We start from the raw sequence: 20279 nt of genomic DNA on the forward strand, positions 1-20279 counted from the left end.
TATCTACGTCACTATGTGGGAAGATTTGCATAACGCCGCCCAAATGTTCACGCAAAGAAAGAAGACATAACTTTTATTCTCGCTGTAGTATTGTTGCTGCCGCCGCCATATCCTGAAGGCGCTGTGTTTCGTTGTGAAAACTACTTCAAAAGAGGACGATATCTGCTTCGTCATGCCTGGAGCTGATCCGTGCTGGTCGCTGAGGAAATACATCAACTTTGTAGTCTACTCTCCCAGGATCAGGAAACAGTCCTCCATAACATTACGTAATTTAATTACAAAATAAATGTAACTGTAATCTGTTACAGTTACTGAGAAAAAAAAGTGTAATTAAATTAGCCTACAGTTACTTATGAAAATGTTAACAATTACAAAGGGGGTTTTCACACAAACACGCACATACAGATTTGATTCATTTATTTCTTAATTGCAGTGACTGCTCTAAAATACGAAGCACCAATGTTTCAGGAGTGTAGAACACAGAATAAGATGCATGCTTGTTCGAGAACTGTTTAATTTCCTATTTGGGTTTATGCATATGCTTTAAGATTAACTGATTTTTTCCCCAAGGCATTGTTAGATGCCAGTGTTTCCTGTCATAGCTGTGAAAAGATTTGATTTTAAAAACGCTTCTGGCTTCCGCACAATGTCACTTGGGCGGATCTGGCCGACCCAGCGCCCGGAGTGGAGTACCCTAAAGCCGGCCACTTGCTCTCCGCGCTGCCGCTGGCCTTGGGGATCTTCGCGGTGCGGATCGTGTTCGAGAGGTATGCTTTGCGTTTGACTTGACGCCTTTTTACGCGTCTGGCATTCATTTGGCCATCCAGAACTTTGTGTAGACTCAGCTGATGTATAAATATCAACATTTTAAACTCACATCACATGCTTTCCCGTGTCTTAATATTGAAAGTTTAGGCTATGCATGCACGTGTCTGAACGTTTAAAAGAAGCTGTTCTGAAGTCCATTTGGGCTGGATGAACTTGAAAGGAATTTCAAGCATTCAGGTTATGATCTTTCAGCCTGAGGCATCTGTCAGCTGACCAGCTTAAGGCCTAGACTTAGAAAAGAGGATTGCATTTATTTTTCTTTGCTTAAAAGTCTTTTTATGTGTCTTTTTTTCACCCCTACCTTTACAACCGCACTCTCATTTAAAAAAAGCATGCTTTTTAGTCAAACATCCTTTGTTGAGCAGAAGTGCAGGAACATGTGTGATGATATAGAGTTTCCTAATGTTGATTTTGACACTATAATATCTGGAAATAGTGTCAGAAATGAACACCACACCTTTAGAAGAGCCTGGGATGCATGTAGTATAAGCATGTGCAGTGTCATGTCTCAACTATGCTTTGAATTCAAGAGAGCTTGAGTGGTAACTTGTGTGTCAGTGTGGGAAAGCTTGGTTTTAAAGGCATAGCGCACTCAAAAATGAACTACTGTTTTCTGTCATCGTTTACTCACCCTAGGGCTGCACGATTAATCGAATGCGATTGTCATGCGCATTTTGATAGTAATGCCGGTTCTGTCATCAGCAGAAAATTATCATCACGGGCTTTCAGATGGCCTGAAAGATACGCATGACAATCGCAGCTTCTGTCGAATCGCGATCTCGATTCCATTTCGATTGATCGTGCAGCCCTAACTCAATCTTACCTTTTTATGTTTTTTAAATACTTTTTTTTTATGTGGAACACGACAGGAGATGTTTGGTACAATGTTCAGGCTGCACTTTTAATTACAATGAAAGTGAATGGGGACCAGTTCTGTCAAGGTCTGAAAAAATACTAAAGTGACTTGATTGCGAAGTGAAAACTGATTTAATGTTCTGTATGTTCTTCAAAGGGGTCATGACATGTATTTTTTTTTAATTATTTTAATAAGTTCCTTGAGGTTTAGCCTACTCATAATGTTAATAAAGCTTTTTTTTCCACACACGCACACAAAACAAATCAATATGTGGGAAAATTATTATTTTCAACCCTCATTCTGAACCTCTCTCTAAAACGACCTGTTTTAGGGGGCGGGTCCATTCAGGCTTCTCAGTAATCCGCTACTGTTATGATTAGCTAACGTCATTGCATAGGAAACAGTATCAACACCCCCTAACTATTGCATGTAAGTGTTTTGACAACATAATCAAAATAAAACGGTAATTTCCAGACAAAGCATTATTAAATAATTTACTTATGGTTTGTGATGCAGCTGCAGTCAGATCTAATACCGCTTCATCTTTCATCAAATGTTTCTTTGTGAACTCTCTGTGACACTATGCCTCGTTTACAAAGCAAAATACTCCAAATAATCCTCTGACACGATTCGGGGTGCCATTAAAAATAAACTATCCACTTGTTCCTTATGCTGGGATCCTTCTGATATCTGTACAAAGATGCGAACAAGCTGTTTAAACCAAACGCGTCAAAGCAAACGTTCTTTCACTCCATTTGTCCGATTGACAACTGACACGAGTGTGTGGACTGTGTCAGAAAGCGAACATGCATCTGTATACTGTATCCAGTATAGACAAGTTAGCAGCAGTGATAATTTCTATTTTCTTTTGACACAACGTGACACTCACATTTAGCATGATCAAGTGTCAGCCGTTAGCGACTGAACGGCAGTGGGCGGGGCCTATGGTGATGTGTTGCTCAGTAGGCGGCGTTTATGCAAATTACTGTGCCCAGGTGATGTCACCTTGCCCTTCGGATCCAAAAGGAGCCATTTTTGGAGCTTGATAAAATAAATGCTTTGTTCATAAAGAGGAAGACGTTTTAAGCTATGAAACTTTAAGGATGTTTTAATGATACAAAGACCAAATTTGTATCAAAGGCAAATTTGATTTCTCATGTCATGACCCCTTTAAACTGTAATATTAAATGACTTAAAATATGCTTTATGGTTTTATGGATGTCTTTTACCAGTTTCAGTGTAAGTAAATGATGCCAAAATCATAATTTTGGGGCGAATTATTCCGTTAATATGCACGCTTCAAATTTTCACACAGACTAAACATTTTAAAAAGGCAAATTACTATGCAAGCTGCTGTCTGTTACAACATGATTCTGCTCTATCTGCTGTTGGCTTTCTGCAGGAAGAGCATTCAACGTCTTGAACTAATATTTTAGATTTAGGACTAATAATAGATCGCAGAAACATTCCAGAGCGTTCTCAGCTGAATGTTCGGTGGGTGGGATCTCGTTTGACATCTAAAACCCAGTGTTCATGAGAAAAAGTGGGTCCATTATGGTTACAAGCAGAACTGTGTTGATTTGATATCTAGCATACTACTGAATAAAGGCTATATTCGTGTATAATGGTGTTTGAATAAAACTCCAAGGTATTGCATCCAAAACAACCTTTATTTGCTGGTTTGGCTGCTTTATGGTTCATTGATGTGGCATATGATAAATATCTCGAGGAACCAGTTAGGAGAAACAACTTCTTCTTACTGATCAAGTTGAGGTAAAAGAAATTGTGGTTTTGAGTCTGGTTGCACCAGTTCTGTTGAAACGGTTTAAAATGTACGTTTTACTTACGTGGTTTGCAGCACATCGCTAAAAATAGCAAGTGAAACCAGTCCACAGGACTAGCTCAGACACATGGCTTCACCAAATGTGTTGGGTTTCTTCTTAAAAGTGTGAAACACTGAAAAAACTGTACTTAAAATGTCAGAAGATGAGATTGAGGTGTATAAAGTAAATTCTTTACTTTACACATTTGAGTCCAGGGCCTGTATTTATCAAGCTTCTCAAAGTGCCATTTTAGTCTTAAGTGCTGAGAATTCATTAAATTTACACCTACTTTCAAACTTAAGTATAAAAGCAAGTTATCAAATTTCTTAAAGCTAAGAATCACTCTTAAGGCTTGTTCATACCGGGACGAATATCGCGCGCGATTATCACCGACATTTAACGCCTCGTGACTAAACAAAGGGTGCCAATGTGAGTGTGCACACCAACGCACAAAACGTGAGGCATAAAAGCATCATTTTTTTTTAAACGCCTCGGGCTAGTTTTTTTGGTTTGACACGCCGCGTTAAAAACTGGCTGACCAATGAGATTGGCGCTTTTGTTCACGTGCCTGGAGCTGCTGAAGTTACAGTAAAACACGACTTAGTGGCGCTCAAGCACAAAACGATCTTGCCGAGCACACATTTATACCTAACGACGAAGAGGAAGTAAGTAGACCAAGAAGATGCATCGAGGCAAGATGAATGTAGAGCTGCTGGTCTCATTGGTGTCTGAACACAAAGGGCTTTATGACAAACGCGACAGCGACTACAAAAATCGCGATAAGAGGGAGTTGTTATGGAGAGGAATTGCAGATCAAATAGGATTCGATGTGTACCGGTGTATTTCTGTTTTTCATTAAGCGCCATCTAATGTCAGGGAGAGAATTGGCATGTTCACTAGGCTCATTGCCAGCGAAAATCGCTTGGGTATGAACACAAAAGATGCGTCGAAAAATGCCGGCGATAAGCGTGCGCAATAATCGTCCTGGTGTGTACGAGGCTTTACTCTCGCAGTTATTTAAGACAGCTCGAGAGGTCTCTCAGGTGGTTAGGAGTTGCCAGTAGGGGTTTGTGATGGCGCTGAGGAGACGGAGACGTGCGCGAATCTTTCAGGAGAGGAAGAATGAAATCGCTTGGGTGTGAACACAAAAGATGCGTCGAAAAATGCCGGCGATAAGCGTGCGCAATAATCGTCCTGGTGTGTACGAGGCTTTACTCTCGCAGTTATTTAAGACAGCTCGAGAGGTCTCTCAGGTGGTTAGGAGTTGCCAGTAGGGGTTTGTGATGGCGCTGAGGAATCTTTCTGGAGAGTAAGAATGTTCTTGAAAGCGCGAATCTTTCAGGAGAGGAAGAATGTTCTTGAAATGTTTGACGACGAGCAGTTAAAAAAACAGTTACAGTTCCTCAGTTATTCAAACAGTAACGAGCAAAGAATATTTACATTCCCAAAGAACATCATAACTGACTTCAGTCTAGCGCGAGTATTATATGCTCTTTAAAAACACTCCCGTTATAATCAGTGAAGCTACCTACATTGTATCATGAATAAATCTCTTACCCCTTATTTACACTGCATACGTCTGCGGCGCGTTACGGCTCCGACACGGCCACCGGAGCTGATCACTTACTCACCAGCCGCGCCGCGGCAAGTTTCTGAAGCTGCTCTCCGCGCTGCATCACTAAAGATAGGCACCTATACTTTTGACGGATAATAGCCTAATAATAATAATCATCTTGATGTCGTCAAATAAATCAGCAACAGGCGATATCTCTGACTATCGTCGATACATGATACTATCGTCTACCGGCACAACCCTAAGTAAATTGAAGGTTGTGATGATGATTCGTTTCCTTACCATAACGTATTCTCTTGAAAATTCTTTGTCAAATGTGTGTTGAATGTAAACTCGTATTAGGAATTTAACCATTCAATGTGAATTTCTGGGAATATTCTAAAATAAGGAAATCTATTCAGTGATTGGTCCATGCGTATTTCGTCATCCAAAATCCCGTTTGTGGCACAGTGAAGTGTCGTGAATCAACTCTAAGAATGACACTTAAGATTTAGTCCTACACTTCGCTTAAATTACGACTGCGATGCTTGATAAATAACTTTTAATCGCAGCTTTGAGCCAAGAATTTTTTTTACACTTAAGTCAATTCTTAGCAGCATTCTTGAGAGTAATTCTCAGAGGCTTGATAAATACCGGGCCAGGTTTTTTATTTTCAGATAATATACTAGATTAACACAGATTACATGCAGAATACATACTAGACAGTGTTATGTGAGATACTATTGTAGTATTTTGAATTCATTTTCATTTATATCTTTTCCATTTTAATTTTAGATTAAATATTAGTAATTTAATTGTGTTTTTGCCATTTGATTAACATGTCTATGTAGCTTTAATTAATGTAGCGCATTAAGTTAAACTAAATGGATATGACAAATGTTTCCTTGGCAAGTAGATGGAAAAAATAAGTTTTCATCACTGTTTAGCTGATTGATTTACCTTGAGGGAAACCTAAAGATTCGTTTTGTGGTTAAGCAAGTCTTGGGAATCCCGCCAGACCTCATTCTTGCAGAAGAGGAACATTCAGTTTATGGGCCGGTTCGTGGTTTATGAAGCAGATAGCAGTCGTTTAGTGTCCTGCATGAACATATTACATTGACTCTGGGTGAACTGGGCCTCTTTTGTTGTGCTGGCTTTCGCAGAAGAGCGTTGTCAGGCGCACACCCCTGTCATGTTTCACTGTGTCCTCATGTCTGGGGTCTGACCGAGCTTCTGAGGAGGCCAATTAGCCTAGTTGGTCCAGAGGGGGTTGGTCTGGTTTCAGGGTGACGTCTGCATGCGGTCTGTCAGGATGACGTCAGCAGTCTCTCTCTTCATTTATTCATGGCAACTGCGGACCACAGATAGTGTTGATGTGCTTTAGCGATGATGAGTTACACACTTGCAGGGGTTTTAAACATCTAAACCAGATACATTTTTTTTATTGAACTATCTATGTGAATTTTTGATGTCCTTGCAGTTAATTTTTATGAAACTTAACAGATTTCAGGTTCAAAGTTCTTGTTTCATTTTGTTGGCATATTAGAGTTCAAGGATTTTACAGAAGGGATTTTGGATATCACTTTTTATCACTCCATAAATCAGAAAATACTCTCAAAAGCCAGGAAAAAAAAAATGTTTTTAAGAATAAAATGTTGTTTAAAATCAGGTAAATTATATATAGTGTTGGGTAAGTTACTCTAACAAAAAAAATTCATTACTACTTGCTAATTACATCTTCAACAGTGTACAACTGTTAGCTGTACGAATTACTCTCTCTAAAAAGTATTGCGTTACTAATTACTTTCTAAAATCCATCTCAATCTCGACCAGTTGAACAATACAAGAATGGACATGAAACTGTTCTTTTAATTCTTTCAAATAAATAATATAAAATTGCATAAATTATTCTTGAACTGACCAAAGTATTTAAAGGGAGAAGGTTAAATTAAAAACATACATTTTAACATTAGATGTTGCGTTTTGATGTTAAATCCACTGTTGTTTTATATAGGCTAGAATTAGAGATGCACCGATTGCAATTTTCTTGGCCGATTCCGATTTTTTTTTGTTAGGGTGATCTGCCGATACCGATTTTTGCCGATTCCGATTTTCTTTCTAAGAACTATAATTGACAGCATATACAAACAAAAATCTACTTTTCTTCAACGCAAAGTTTTATTTTCATAAAAAAACACAAGTAAAAAGTCAGTAATAAAATAAGAACAAATAAAAAAAATGGCAAACAACAGCACAAATAAATGCAATAGAATAAAGAGAGCTATGAAACTAAGTTTTTCAGGTTAATTCAGTTTTTATTCAGGTAAGAAATATTACAGAACTTAAAGTAATCACTTTATTGTGATAAAATAAATACACTTATTACTTTAATTTCTGTAGTCTTCATTGTAAAAATTAAATACAGATTAATGCTTACCATTAAAGTTATAAAACGTATTCAGTAGACTGACCGACCGATCACCGATCCGGGCCGATTCCGATCCCTGGCCGATCAATCGGTGCATCTCTAGCTAGAATTGTTCTATAGCTATACAGTAGGCTGTTTAATGCAAAGTAGCCGGAAATCTGGCAAAATTTAAATAGATTTTTTAAATGTATTTTAGCTTATTATATAAGACATTATTTTATTTCATTATTCCCCAGATTTTCCCCAAGTTTTTTTCAGGCAAAAAAAAAAAAGTATGACATTGAATTGAAGTGTGTCACTGTGCTCTTGGCATGAATTGCATACACTTTTTGTGTTTCTTTATTTCCTGAGGACTCAAAACATTCCCTCAACCTTCATTCAGACAGCATAATTACTCTCTCTCACAAACACTCGCACAAGGCCTTATTCACACAGCACTTGTTTGGGCTCATTCTCTCAAAGGAATGTGTTCAACTGTCGTGCCGATAACATCGGATCATGATGACTCTGCAGGAGTGACGCTGGCATTCACAGGGCTGTTGCTCAAGAGGTTTAGGTTCTGGAAATGTGTCATCATCACCCGTTTCCAGGATCCTTCCCTATAGAGTTCAGTCTGTCACTGAATAGTTAATGCTCCAGACAGCTCTAGTACTGTGGGTCGACTGGGTTTTCCTGAGTCAAACGTTGCCTTTGGTTTTAGCTTGCATGCATTGTCATAAATATGTGTCAAGTTGTTTGATTACATCTTTGCATTTACCGGTAATTAACAATTAATATATTTCATTGCATTTTATGTTTACATAGGATACATGACTTATTTTTGGAACATATAAGCATCTGCAACCTCTTTTGAATTCAACAAAGTTCTATATTTTTAAGTTCCTAACTTAAGTTCAATTCAAAACTAAAAATTCAGAACTACCATTGCTTTACAAACTTGAGTTTAAAAGCATTTTTCATCTCTAGCTAAACCAATGTAGTTCCTGCGTTGAAAAAGATTAATTATGCATACATTTTTTTCACGCACTTAAGCAGACATTTTTTAGTGGCCTTAAATTTTAATGTAGGAAAAAAACATGGTTAAGTCAATGGTTTCAGACAATTTCAAAACCATCAGAAATTCAAATCTTAAATCTTGGTTGTACTTGGTTTTAATGATGTTTGGATTTAGTTTTTTTTATAAATGTAGTGTAAATGTAAAACTTGGTTATTGGTTTTGTAAGTATTCCACGATGTAAATTCTTTAATTTATGAATTGTACTAAAATAATCAAATCTAAACATGACTATTTAGTACAAAATTGCAGTTTAAGCCAATCGTGACCAAATTTCAGATTTTTTTGATGCATTGCATTATTTAGAAATGAATTGCAATTTAATTATGATGATCAGATATCATGTTGGACTTTATATTTTTCTAAAAGAATCTCACAAATCTTGATTCTTGAACTGAATCATACTTAAAAGTCAGATTCCATTATGCATCACATAATTTAGTGAAAAACTATAATCAAATTGATCTAATTAGAAATTTTGTAAAGAATCTCAATTGTGTTGAATTGAATTTTTTGATGTATTACATTTAGTAAAGAATTGTAATTTAGAAATTGTAATTAAATCTAATCATTGACTGTATATATTTACACCCAAAAATGAAAATTCTGTCATCATTTACTGCCTCAGTTGATGGTAGCCATTGACTTTCATAGTATAGAAAAAATGCTATTGAAGTCAATGGCTGCCGTCAACTTTTTGGGTATCCACATTCTTCAAAATATTTTTAGTGTTCAACAGAAGAAAGAAACTCAAACAGGTTTGGAACAACTTGAGGGTGAGTAAATTATGACAGAGTTGTCATTTCTGGGTGAACAATCCCTTTAACCTTGAGCTGTCAAATAGTTTTATTTTATTGGTCATTATCAGTTTCATTATATGGTTATCTGTAGTCTTTTGTTGGGGTCATGTTGACCTGTCTTTTTTTTTTTGTGGGGTCAGTTGTCATATTCTACTTTTACGTCCTGTAAAGACATAGAAACACAGAGAACGAGTCTCCACCCAAATAGGACAAGCTCAGGTCATGTTTCACTTATCAGAGCCTCAAATCAAATTAGTGAGAAAATGGCAAATGCTGTTAGCCGGCTGTCCTGTCATGGCGAGGTTTGCATGCAGCGCTGATACACAAACGCCCACACAACAGCCAAAACATGAACAGTTCAGAATCCCTGCTATGACAGCATCAGCAAAATCTGTGCCAGAAATTATGTGTGTGACGGCAGTGATGTAATCCGCATGAATCGAGCATTCAGCTTTTGACCCCGAGCTGTTGCCACACTTCATCCTGTTTAACATTGAATCAGAAGTCCAGTGCCGTTGCCTGTTACCGGTCAGTTTTGTGTCATCACTGTGTTTCAAAAGGTCTTCAAAACCTTGTGGTTTCATTGAAACCAGCATGGAAATACTCTACTTCCCTTTCATAGCTCATACAAAGAATAAATTTGCAAAAACATGTTTCTCACTGACCGATATGTATATTTGTTTTTTTGCTTTAAATTTAAAATAGACAATCAGCAGATTGCATAAGTGAAAGTGAATTTAAAAAAATGGAAGGATAAAAAAGTTTAAGTTTAGTGTAAAGAAAATGTACTGCGCTAAAATGTTTTAATTTGATATAAAATTATTTTATAAAATTATTATTTTACTAAATATTTTGGAGTCTAAAAAACTGCTGTAAAATCGAAGCCATATGTCTAAATAAGTTATGTTCCAAATTTGAAGTTGATATTTTAAAAAAATGATGACGTTTCTGTGAGATTTTATTTTGGTATTATACCAAAAATAGCCATTACTTCTATCACAAAATAGCCACCAAATATGGAATCTTGAGACTCGGACCTTTCCAACGGTATGTATTTTGTCAAGATTATAAAAAGTTTTGATTTTAAAATATTGTAGTAAATTTTGTAATATGACACTTGACACTGCCCATTAGGGGGAGGAGTCTGCTAAAAGATTTTAAAGTAGCCTATACCATTTCCATGGTAACGCTTTGTCTGATTTCAAAATAGTTTTTAAGTTTGCAAATAACTATTTTACGCTGATTACTAAAATATGTGATGAGGAAAAAACATAAATTTGATTTAATCTTTTCATATAAGTAATCTCTCTTCTCAAATAAATGTATTTTGATATTTGTAATGGAAAACGAGACTGAGGAACATCATTTTGTTCGCATCGATCCGGTTTTGTACCCAACAAAAGATCACGTGTGTGCAGTGACAAGGCCTTCTATTGTCTCAGAGTAGGAAAAACCCTCGTCCCACGTGGAGTCTGCTCTCTTGGAGCCGACGGTTTGTGTCTTCAGACGTCCCACCAGTGCAGCCCACCGGCCTGAAACTAAACACAGACTCGGCTGGGGCAGCTTTAATGATTTTTGCTGAGACTGGCAATCGCAGATTAACCGAGATTGTATTGTTCAAAACGTCTGTTTACTGATGAACTAGCTGAGATTTTAGTGTAGTCTTTAATCAGCGGGCTAATGTTTAGTTCGGACCCAACTGTCACTTTGACCCTATCGTCGTAAACGTTATATTGTGAATGTGTCAATCAGGGAACGTGACTGTTTACACAACTCCGTTTGTATCGTAGCCTTAGCATTCTGGTGCACTGCAAAGACACTTAACTTCATCCTGAGACACTAAAAATGTCTTTCCGCCCTGTTTTGATTAAAACATATTGTTTGCTTTTTATGGCGAGTGTCAGATTCCACAGTGCAGCATGTAGTATTTGTGGGCAGGCGGCGCAGTTTGGTATAAGTGCGAAACCTGCGGGAATGACGGGCCTGGAGACATAGTTCATCCACGTGTGCCAATTCTGGGTTAATGAACTGCTCAAAACAACCATTGTCAACACATTGCTACAACGGCCATTGAGCATGTAGGGTCATTACAGAGCGGTGTGTTTATTAAGCTGCTCACTGGTCCGGCTTTATTGTTTGAGAGACGTGGAGTGAGTTTTAAACTTTGACCACAATTAACTGGCGTTTTTGTTCTTATGAAGACTTGTTTAAATATTTAGCATGAGGAATGATTCATGTGTTTAAAAAAAGTTTGTATTTTTTTTTTTTTTTACTTTTGCCTGTATTTCTGTGTTTAGTTTTGGGAACTGTCTTTTTGACCAAATAGCCATTGTTGCTAAATACATTCAAAACGTTCAATGTAAAATGTAAAACATTAAAAATCTGAGATATAAATGACCAATGATGAACACGACAATATTTATTAATTTAATTCTTCAAATTAACAATAAAAAAAAGGAGTAAACAGAGGTGTTTTCCTAAACATAAATATTACTAAAACTTAAACAATGTACCAAAACTTACATTTGAGTGAAAATTTGAAGTGATGGTGAATGAACAAGTGTTTAGAAAATCATTTAATTAAAAAAAACAGAACTACAGAAACTTGTGTAAACTTGTGTTGTGTAATTTTCCAACTTTGCCGAAAAGTAATTTTCCAAATTTGTCAGAGATAATGCTAATAATTCATTATTTTTTATCACATTTTCATTTTATGCACTTTTATTATTTTAGTTTAATTATTGTATTTTATTTATTTTATTCATCATATAGCATATTAACCGTTTCTTGGAAATATAATGAAAATACCATTCAGAAATTCCATTGGGTTTCTGCTAGTGTTTGAAAGAGTTTGTATTTTTATTCATTTTAATTTATTTGTATTATTTATATAATAACTTTTTTCTTTTTCCTGTATTTCTGTATTTATTTTCAGAATGCATCTTTCTGATCAAATATCCATTGTTGCACAGTTGATTCAACATATTCAGTGTAAAATGTAAAAAAAAAAAATGTAAAAAATTCATTTTTTCCAGTGTTTTTACATAAATGAATTATTCTACAATTATTTTATTTCACCAAATTAACAATAAATAGAATATTTCCTACATATGTTTTACTAAAACTTTAGTAAACTGCCACTAGTTTTTCCAAATTTGCCAAAAACGTATGTTTTTCAACAATCATTGCTTGGATAGACAGATTTCCAACCCAAAACACGCATCATTGCTTGAATCATTGTTGAAAACAATGCAGTGTATTCAAAGTTTTCAAAGAAATCAGTCTATAGACACACATGATCTTAGTTACTTCACAGACACGAAACATCTTTTTTTAGCTAGGTTTCTTAGAAAACCAAGTCCCGACTTTGTTGTATAATGACGTGAAGGCCCTAGATTTCAATTTATTTACTTCTGTGAACAGGACGTATGTCCAGAACAGGATGTATTTGATTCTTATTTGATTTCTTTATGGTGCGAGATAAACCTGACCTGACGATGTGAGTTGTTTGGGATCAGGACATGCAAATAGATTTCCATCACCCACCACCAGTGCTCGTTTGTTAATTTGTTTATAGATTTAATGGAACTGAAGTGTCCCACTCATAAATGTTCCCGTCCTTAAGATTCGTCAGCAGCTTCTGGCGTTCATTAATCCTGGAGTCAGACTGATTTGTTTTGCATTCGGTGGAGTTTTAGGAATGTAGCTGGATTTTGCATGAGTCAAATCAGTGGCTTTTTGTAATACGTCTGAAATGCTGCTATTTAAGAGCTAACTAGATAAACTAATTACCACCTTACATCACTGATCTCACCTGAGAGCTTAGCGGGGAACTTGACCCCTTTTAACTATAAGTTTTGGGATATATTTGTTGTCCATTATTAGCACCTACTATTAGGTATTATATATCTGTTATTGTGCACCTACTACTAAAACTGGATTTCAACAAAGGGTATGTACATAGTGAAATGTTGTTTGATCATGTTAATGTTCATTAAATCAAGATTTGTGTTTGAGTAGTAGAACTGTAGATTAAAACTAGATGAGTAAAGTCTGCAAACAAACATTGACGTTAGCTTGACAAAGCCTTGTGTTAAGGTTTGAAAAGCTTGAAGTTGAAATATTTTACTTGAAGTCAATGAAATATTATTAACATATTCTAGCACAGTGTTAAAATGTTTAAGCAAGTAGTTACCATGATGCTGCTAACATGTTTTAGCACATTACCAGCGTGGTTTAGGATGTTGATAACGTTTTAGCATGTTGTTAAATTGAATTATCATGTTGCTACCATGTTTGAACACTCTGTTGGCCTGCTTTACTGTGTTGCAAGCGTGACTTACCACTTTGCTAGCATGATTTAACACATTATTAACATTTTAACATGTTACTAGCATGATTTTAGCACATTGTTAACATGAATTAGCATGTGGTTACCATGTTTAAACATTTTGCTAGAATGTTTTAGCACATTGCTAGTATGTTTTCACATGTTGCTAGCATGATTTAACACTCTTTAGCCAAAGAATTGGCTAAAACTCTTTTTTTTCCAAAAAAAATTTTTTTTTTTCGAAAGAATTTAATGTACAAAATCAAACAAATGACAATCAAAATATTTTCTAAATGAAGAACAAAGAATGCTGTACAAAGCACATTGCTAGCATGTTTTAGCACATTGCTAGCATAATTTAACATGTTGCTAGCATGTTGCTAACATGTTTTAGCTAGCACGTTCTAATTCCACAGCTTATCGCTAACATGATTGAGTATCTTCTTAGCATGTTGGTAACATGATTTAACCCATTTTTAGCATGTCTAACATGTTTTAGCACATTGTTATGGTGTGTGCACACCAAAAGCGAATCCAATTATTAGCAAGAGTAGATTACATGCAAAGTCAGACACAAACGGACAGAAATTCACGCCGGGCAATGTGAATGATGCAAATTGGGCAACGCGTTTGCTGCGAACATGTGACATTCGTCCCAATCACGTCTTTTTTTCGTGTAAGTCGAAAAATTTCAACTTGAGCAGAAAATTTGCATGACGCGTTGTCGCGCAAGCCAATCAGAGAAGAGCTTATTGACACGTCCGATTGTATCTTAAAAAACGGTTTAAATTTTTTTTATGTTTTTATTCCCGCGAACAACATGAAAAACATCTTGCGAGCACTCTAGAGCGAGTAACGCGATGCAAGTATTCGCTTTGCTTTTGGTGTGCACACACCATTAGTATGTTTTAACATTTCAGAACAGTCTGAAATTTGGTGCTTGTATCTTGAAAACTACTATTTAATATTTAGTCTCAGAAGTCAACATCATAAAATCAGTTTAATGTAAAACACTTCAGATCTAGATTAGTGCGACCGGCATGTAAATCGCTTGAATTCGGTCTTGATAGCGCAGGATAAGATTGTGATTTATCTCTGTGTTCCTCCTTCAGGTGTATCGCGGGTCCATGTGCCTCCATCCTTCACATCCAGACGGAGTTGAGTCGGAGAGCTCAGCCCAACACCGTCCTGGAGAAAGTGTTTACATCCATCACAAGGGTATGCTGAAGCAGCGTAATGGAAAATAAAGCCATGATAAGCCGTGAGAGAGAGAGAGTCATTGACCAAAGCTGATGCTCAACGTGAAGTAAACTGGTGAAATAAGATTAAAATACAATCAAAACATTTCCCAGCCCCATTTTTAGACATTATTCAGTCCTGGTTTTTCTCTTTTATGAACTTGTTGTTCCTTTGCTGTCACTGTGTGTTTTATGAGGCCATCAGAGCAATATCTTCAACTTTAGTCTAGAAGCCGATAATAAATACACCTCAGGCAGGTTTAACATTAGCAGACAGATGAATATTGTGGTGACATTTCTCTTTACAATCTCCAATGACTTCAAAGAGCCGTTTTGTCGAGCTGCTGTAAAACGTCTTTATAAGCTGCTGTTGTGGGTGGAGATCTGGGGCCAGTTGCATAAACTTAGCCACCATGTTAAGACTGTGTCTTAAGAACTAGTTTGACCAACTAGCAGTTGCCAAGGGGTAATCAGTCTTACTTTTCCAATATAAATAAGACCAATCTATCTTTTTATAACTGAATTTAAAAAGTATATGACCAGTCTTGAAGAAAAAAAACTAGATGACTAACTTTTTAAGACTAGTCTAAACAGTTTATGTAACGGGCCCCTGAACTGATAACTTTCAGAAGAAAGCTGTCAATCTGTGGTCTCATTTTTCATTTGTCATTTTGATGGTTATTCTGTAGGCCTTTCTTTTTTTCATTTTATGTATCAACTTGAGACGGTTTATGTTCCGGATGTTCCAGGGTTTGATTTTTTATTTTTATTTTTTTTTATGGAAAGTATCATTTATATACCTTTGTTCCATTTATGCTCCAAGGCTTGATTTTATTTGTTTTTATAATGAAAACTAAAATTGATTTACTTTTGTCCCAGACCCAGACTTTAAAGCTTACAGTGTAAAAATCCATAATAAATATATTATTTATTTCAATTTAAAACTATCATAGTAAAAAAGTAAAATAATTGCAGCTAATTCATTTATTGTGTGAGATATGTACATTTTTACATTAACTTTAGGCAATTTATGTTCCAGGGTTTGGTTTTCTTTTTCTTTTTTTTTTTTTAACGAAAACTTTTTAGAATTTATTTATTTTTGTCTTATATCAAGACTTTAAAGCTTACAATGTAAAAATCTCTAAGAAATATATAATTTAAATTTAAAACTATCATAAAGAAAAAGTGAAATAAATGTAGCTATTTCAGTGTTTATTGTGTGATTTACAGACATTGTTACACAACTTATGCCTGTAACAATTTTCACAACAAAAAATTCTGTACTTTATAACATTTAATTTATTCATTTATTAGTATACAAAAGTGTCGGTGAAGGTCTTGAGATACAAGACGTGAAGAACTAAATAAAATTAAGATGTAAATTTTGAGTTATTGTCGGCGCCGATTGCCTTGTGGGTAGCGTGACGACATAAGCTCCGTTACGCTACGGGTGTCCCGAGTTCGAATCCCAACTCGAGGACCATTCCCGATCCCACTCCCTGTTTCTCAAAAAAATTAAAGGGTTAGTTCACCCAAAAATGAAAATTAGGCTGTGTTTTATTCACCCCCAAGGCATCCTAGGTGTATATGACTTTCTTCTTTCAGACGAATCCAGTCGGAGTTAGATTTAAAAATTGTCCTGGCTATTCCAAGCTCTATCATTGCAGTCAGCGTGTGTTGCAGTGCTTCAGTCCAAAAGAAGTGAAATAAAAAGCGCCAATCCATAAAAAAAGTGTCTCACATGGCTCCGGGGGTGAACAAAGGCCCCCTGTAGCGAATCGATGCATTTTTGTAAGAAAAATAACCATATTTAAAACGTAATAATCACTTTAATCTGGGGTGAGTAAAACACAGCCTAATTTTCATTTTTGGGTGAACTAACCCTTTAAGTTATACTTTTTTTTTTTTGTCATTTCTAGTTTAACTTAAATTGTCAAGTTATGCAAAAAATTTGAAAATATGAATTACTTGTGTGTGTCTTTATAGGACAAATAAATAAAATGCTAGCAAGAATTTATTCGTAACTTCATAATTCCACAGTACAATGAAGGATAATTTGAGATATGATTACATTTACTCACAATTTTTCTTGTTTATTCCAGTCCCCAGACTCGAGGCACTTAGAGGGTCTGTCTAAGCAGCTGGACTGGGACGTGAGGAAGGTCCAGCGATGGTTTCGACACCGGCGGAACCAGGACAAACCCAGCACAAGAACCAAGTTTTGCGAGAGCATGTACGTTTTAATGTTTTTCTGCTAGCGCATTTATAGTGCATTAGCATATAGAAATTAATAAAAATATGCCGTCCAAAATGTTTTACTTTATAGACACTTTTATGGAAAGGGATGAGGAAATTATCATCGATATTTGGACTACACCATTTGTCAAGTTTCTAGTATAAGCTACTCAAGTATTAGTACACAAGCTAATAATAATTAATCTTAGAGATAGTTAGTTTGGTTCATTAGAAATCTTTATTGAGGAATGTTTTGAGATTTCAGTGGAAATTACTTATACAGTGGGTACAGTGGGTGGTGGGCGGAGTCTCTTCCTCCATTGGTCGGTTTTTCTGTCAATCACAGTTTCACTGCAAGTGCTCTAGATTGGCCGTGAAAATATAAATGCATGTTGATGTTGGAGGAGCAGGTTGTTGTCTACCATCATATATTTTGGAAACATAGCCCTGTGGGGTCTTTCCTGATTTAGTCATATCAGATTAATCTGTTGTCAAACAAAAGATCCGCCCTCATTCTCTATGATTCAGCAGTGAAATCAGGCCTCTGGCTGCCATGTTTCCCAACACATGTGATTGGATTGATGGGATTGTGTTCAACATTTCCTTTCAGATTGCTATACTCTGTGTTTACTCTCACATGCAGCCGTGTGTTTGAGTTTCTGTCATTTGTTTTCTCTGCTTTCTCTGCAGGTGGAGGTTTACATTCTATCTGTGTATATATACGTATGGGATCCGTTTCCTGTGGCAGGTGAGCTACAACTGAAAGGTGTAGAATTACAGACAGATATCACTGTTTGGGCCATTTGTGTAATTTTTTTAAATCCGTGTGTGTGTGTGTGTGTGTGTGTGTGTGTGTGTGTGTGTGTGTGTGTGTGTGTGTGTGTGTTCTAGTCTCCCTGGATGTGGGATACGAGACACTGCTGGTACAATTACCCTTATCAGGTAACGCTTAAAATGTTGCCATCTTCTGATGTGGGTTCAAATGAATCTTAACCGTGAACTGTGACATTTTCACAAATCTTTTGCCCGTTATGTTTAAATTGTGCAAACAATCCACAATATATGAGCATATAAAGGAAAACAGCAAAGGACATGTTTTTTTGTCATTGTTGAATTTATGCAAATTTAAATGGTCATAAGCAAAATAAAAAAATCTTAATAATAAATGATTGCAAAAAAATATATTTTTATATATAATACTGTATAGCACTTTGGGTATTAGAAAAGTGCATTTCATTATAAATAAATATGTATTGTAGGGATGTAACGATTAACCGCGAGCCGGTTGAAAATCTATTTAAATATGTGACGATTCAAATCGGTTGAAATGCTAAACAAATCGCGATTCAGTTAGGGGTAGGAGTTTATATGAATGTATGTCTGAGGGGAACTTACTGACTTTCGATGGTATTTTTTCTTTTGCTCTTACCTCTGTATAAAGCATATTAAAAGTTCATAAGTGCAGCGCTGCTTTGTTTACAGCTGAACCCAAGGAAATGCTTTAAGCGCCACCTGCTGGCAGAGAGTGCATCTGCGTCTCGTTCAGCTCGTCTGCTGTTTCTGTTTCGTGCAGATATTTTTTATGCATAGTTTCACAAAACTGAAGTCAAATCATTCTTTTATTTGTGTTACTTATTTATTTGATTTGGGGCGTGTTTTAAAATATATTAAAAAAAAAATTAGTTTTATTTACATTTACATTATATTTAAATTTTGTTGTTTAGCAAACACTTTTATCCAAAGCGACTAACAAATGAGGACAATTATTTATTTGATTTGGGGCTTGTTTTAAAATATATAAAAAAAAAAAATAGTTTTATTTACATTTACATTATATTTAAATTTTGTTATTTAGCAAACACTTTTATCCAAAGCGACTAACAAATGAGGACAATAGAAGCAATCAAAACCAACAAAAGAGCAATAATTTACAAGTGCTATATTAGTATATTATTATAGTGTTATATTTCAATTTCACAAAGAAATGTACAGTATTTTGTCCAAGCAATAATACAAGGACACATTTAATTTATAATTTGTCTTAAATCTCATTTTGTTAAAAAAAAAAAAATCGCGAATCGAATTGTGAGTTGAGTGAATCATTACATCCCTAATGTATTGTATTGTTATTAAAATGTATTATTAAAAATAATAACGATTTAGATAATAAATGTGCTTGGTTGTCTTGAAAGAAATTTCACATCGCAAAAAAAAAACAATCTTAAAGATCCTAAAATGTTTGTCACTTCATGCATTAAATAAGATAAAATGATTTTATTTTATAATGAGGATTTACGGAGTAAATGCACTGTCATGAACAACATAAAAATAAATAAATAAAACAATCTCAATGATCCTACAGTTGATTTCACATTTTTAATTTTATGTACATTAAGCATGTATTTATTTAATTGTTTGCTTATTTTATTTATGATAAAATTAGGATTTAGGGAGTAAATGCATAATGCATCATAAATAAGATTTCACATTATAAAAAAAACTGTTCACTAATGCAAATTTTTATTTATTTATTGATTTCATTTTATTATTTTATTTTATTCATCACCTGGCACTTTAACAGTTTCCTCATATGTAATTTCTACTCTGTAAACTGTGTGTGTGTGTGTGTGTGTGTGTGTGTGTGTGTGTGTGTGTGTGCTACAGGTGCTGACCTCAGGCCTGTATTATTATTATATAACAGAACTGGCCTTCTACTGGTCGCTCATGTTCTCACAGTTCACAGACGTCAAAAGAAAGGTGAGCGTTCCTGAATCAAACGCCATCTATTCATTTCTACTGTGTTTAATCCATTATTTAATTCACTTCTCTCCTCTCTCAACTTCCCACCACATCAGGCATACATATTCAAAGTAGTTTTTTTATATCTATATATATATCGACTCTAAGGTCAAAATCCTGCAAAATCCCTCATGCTTAAAGCATTGTTCTCCACCGCCTCACGTCAGCAGCTCTGTCATGTGATACAGATTAAACTACTCAAGATCGGTGTGTTAGAGAAGGAAAAGCCCTTAAACTACACAATGAACTCGGCAGCTGTCAGACGCACATGGTTTTTGTTTCTCTATTGTATTTCTGTTTCTCGCTCGTAAAGACACATAACGCCGGCGTTTGAAG

General features: G+C 35.6%; 1 protein-coding gene across 1 annotated transcript in view; it reads left to right on the plus strand.

Moving 5' to 3' along the window:
* Window positions 1-624: 624 nt before the first annotated feature.
* LOC107694004 (ceramide synthase 5-like) overlaps window positions 625-20279 on the plus strand; it is a gene marked incomplete at its 5' end in the record, with an annotated part of 25897 nt that continues 6242 nt past the window's right edge. Inside the window, 6 exons of the mRNA XM_016493617.1 lie at window positions 625-767; window positions 14784-14889; window positions 17012-17142; window positions 17835-17892; window positions 18036-18086; window positions 19809-19901. Of these exons, the coding sequence (XP_016349103.1) occupies window positions 625-767; window positions 14784-14889; window positions 17012-17142; window positions 17835-17892; window positions 18036-18086; window positions 19809-19901 (582 nt within the window). The remainder of the gene's footprint in view (window positions 768-14783; window positions 14890-17011; window positions 17143-17834; window positions 17893-18035; window positions 18087-19808; window positions 19902-20279) is intronic.

This window comes from Sinocyclocheilus anshuiensis, unplaced genomic scaffold (assembly GCF_001515605.1).
Source record: "Sinocyclocheilus anshuiensis isolate Anshui unplaced genomic scaffold, SAMN03320099.WGS_v1.1 scaffold2340, whole genome shotgun sequence".
Lineage (NCBI taxonomy): Eukaryota > Metazoa > Chordata > Actinopteri > Cypriniformes > Cyprinidae > Sinocyclocheilus > Sinocyclocheilus anshuiensis.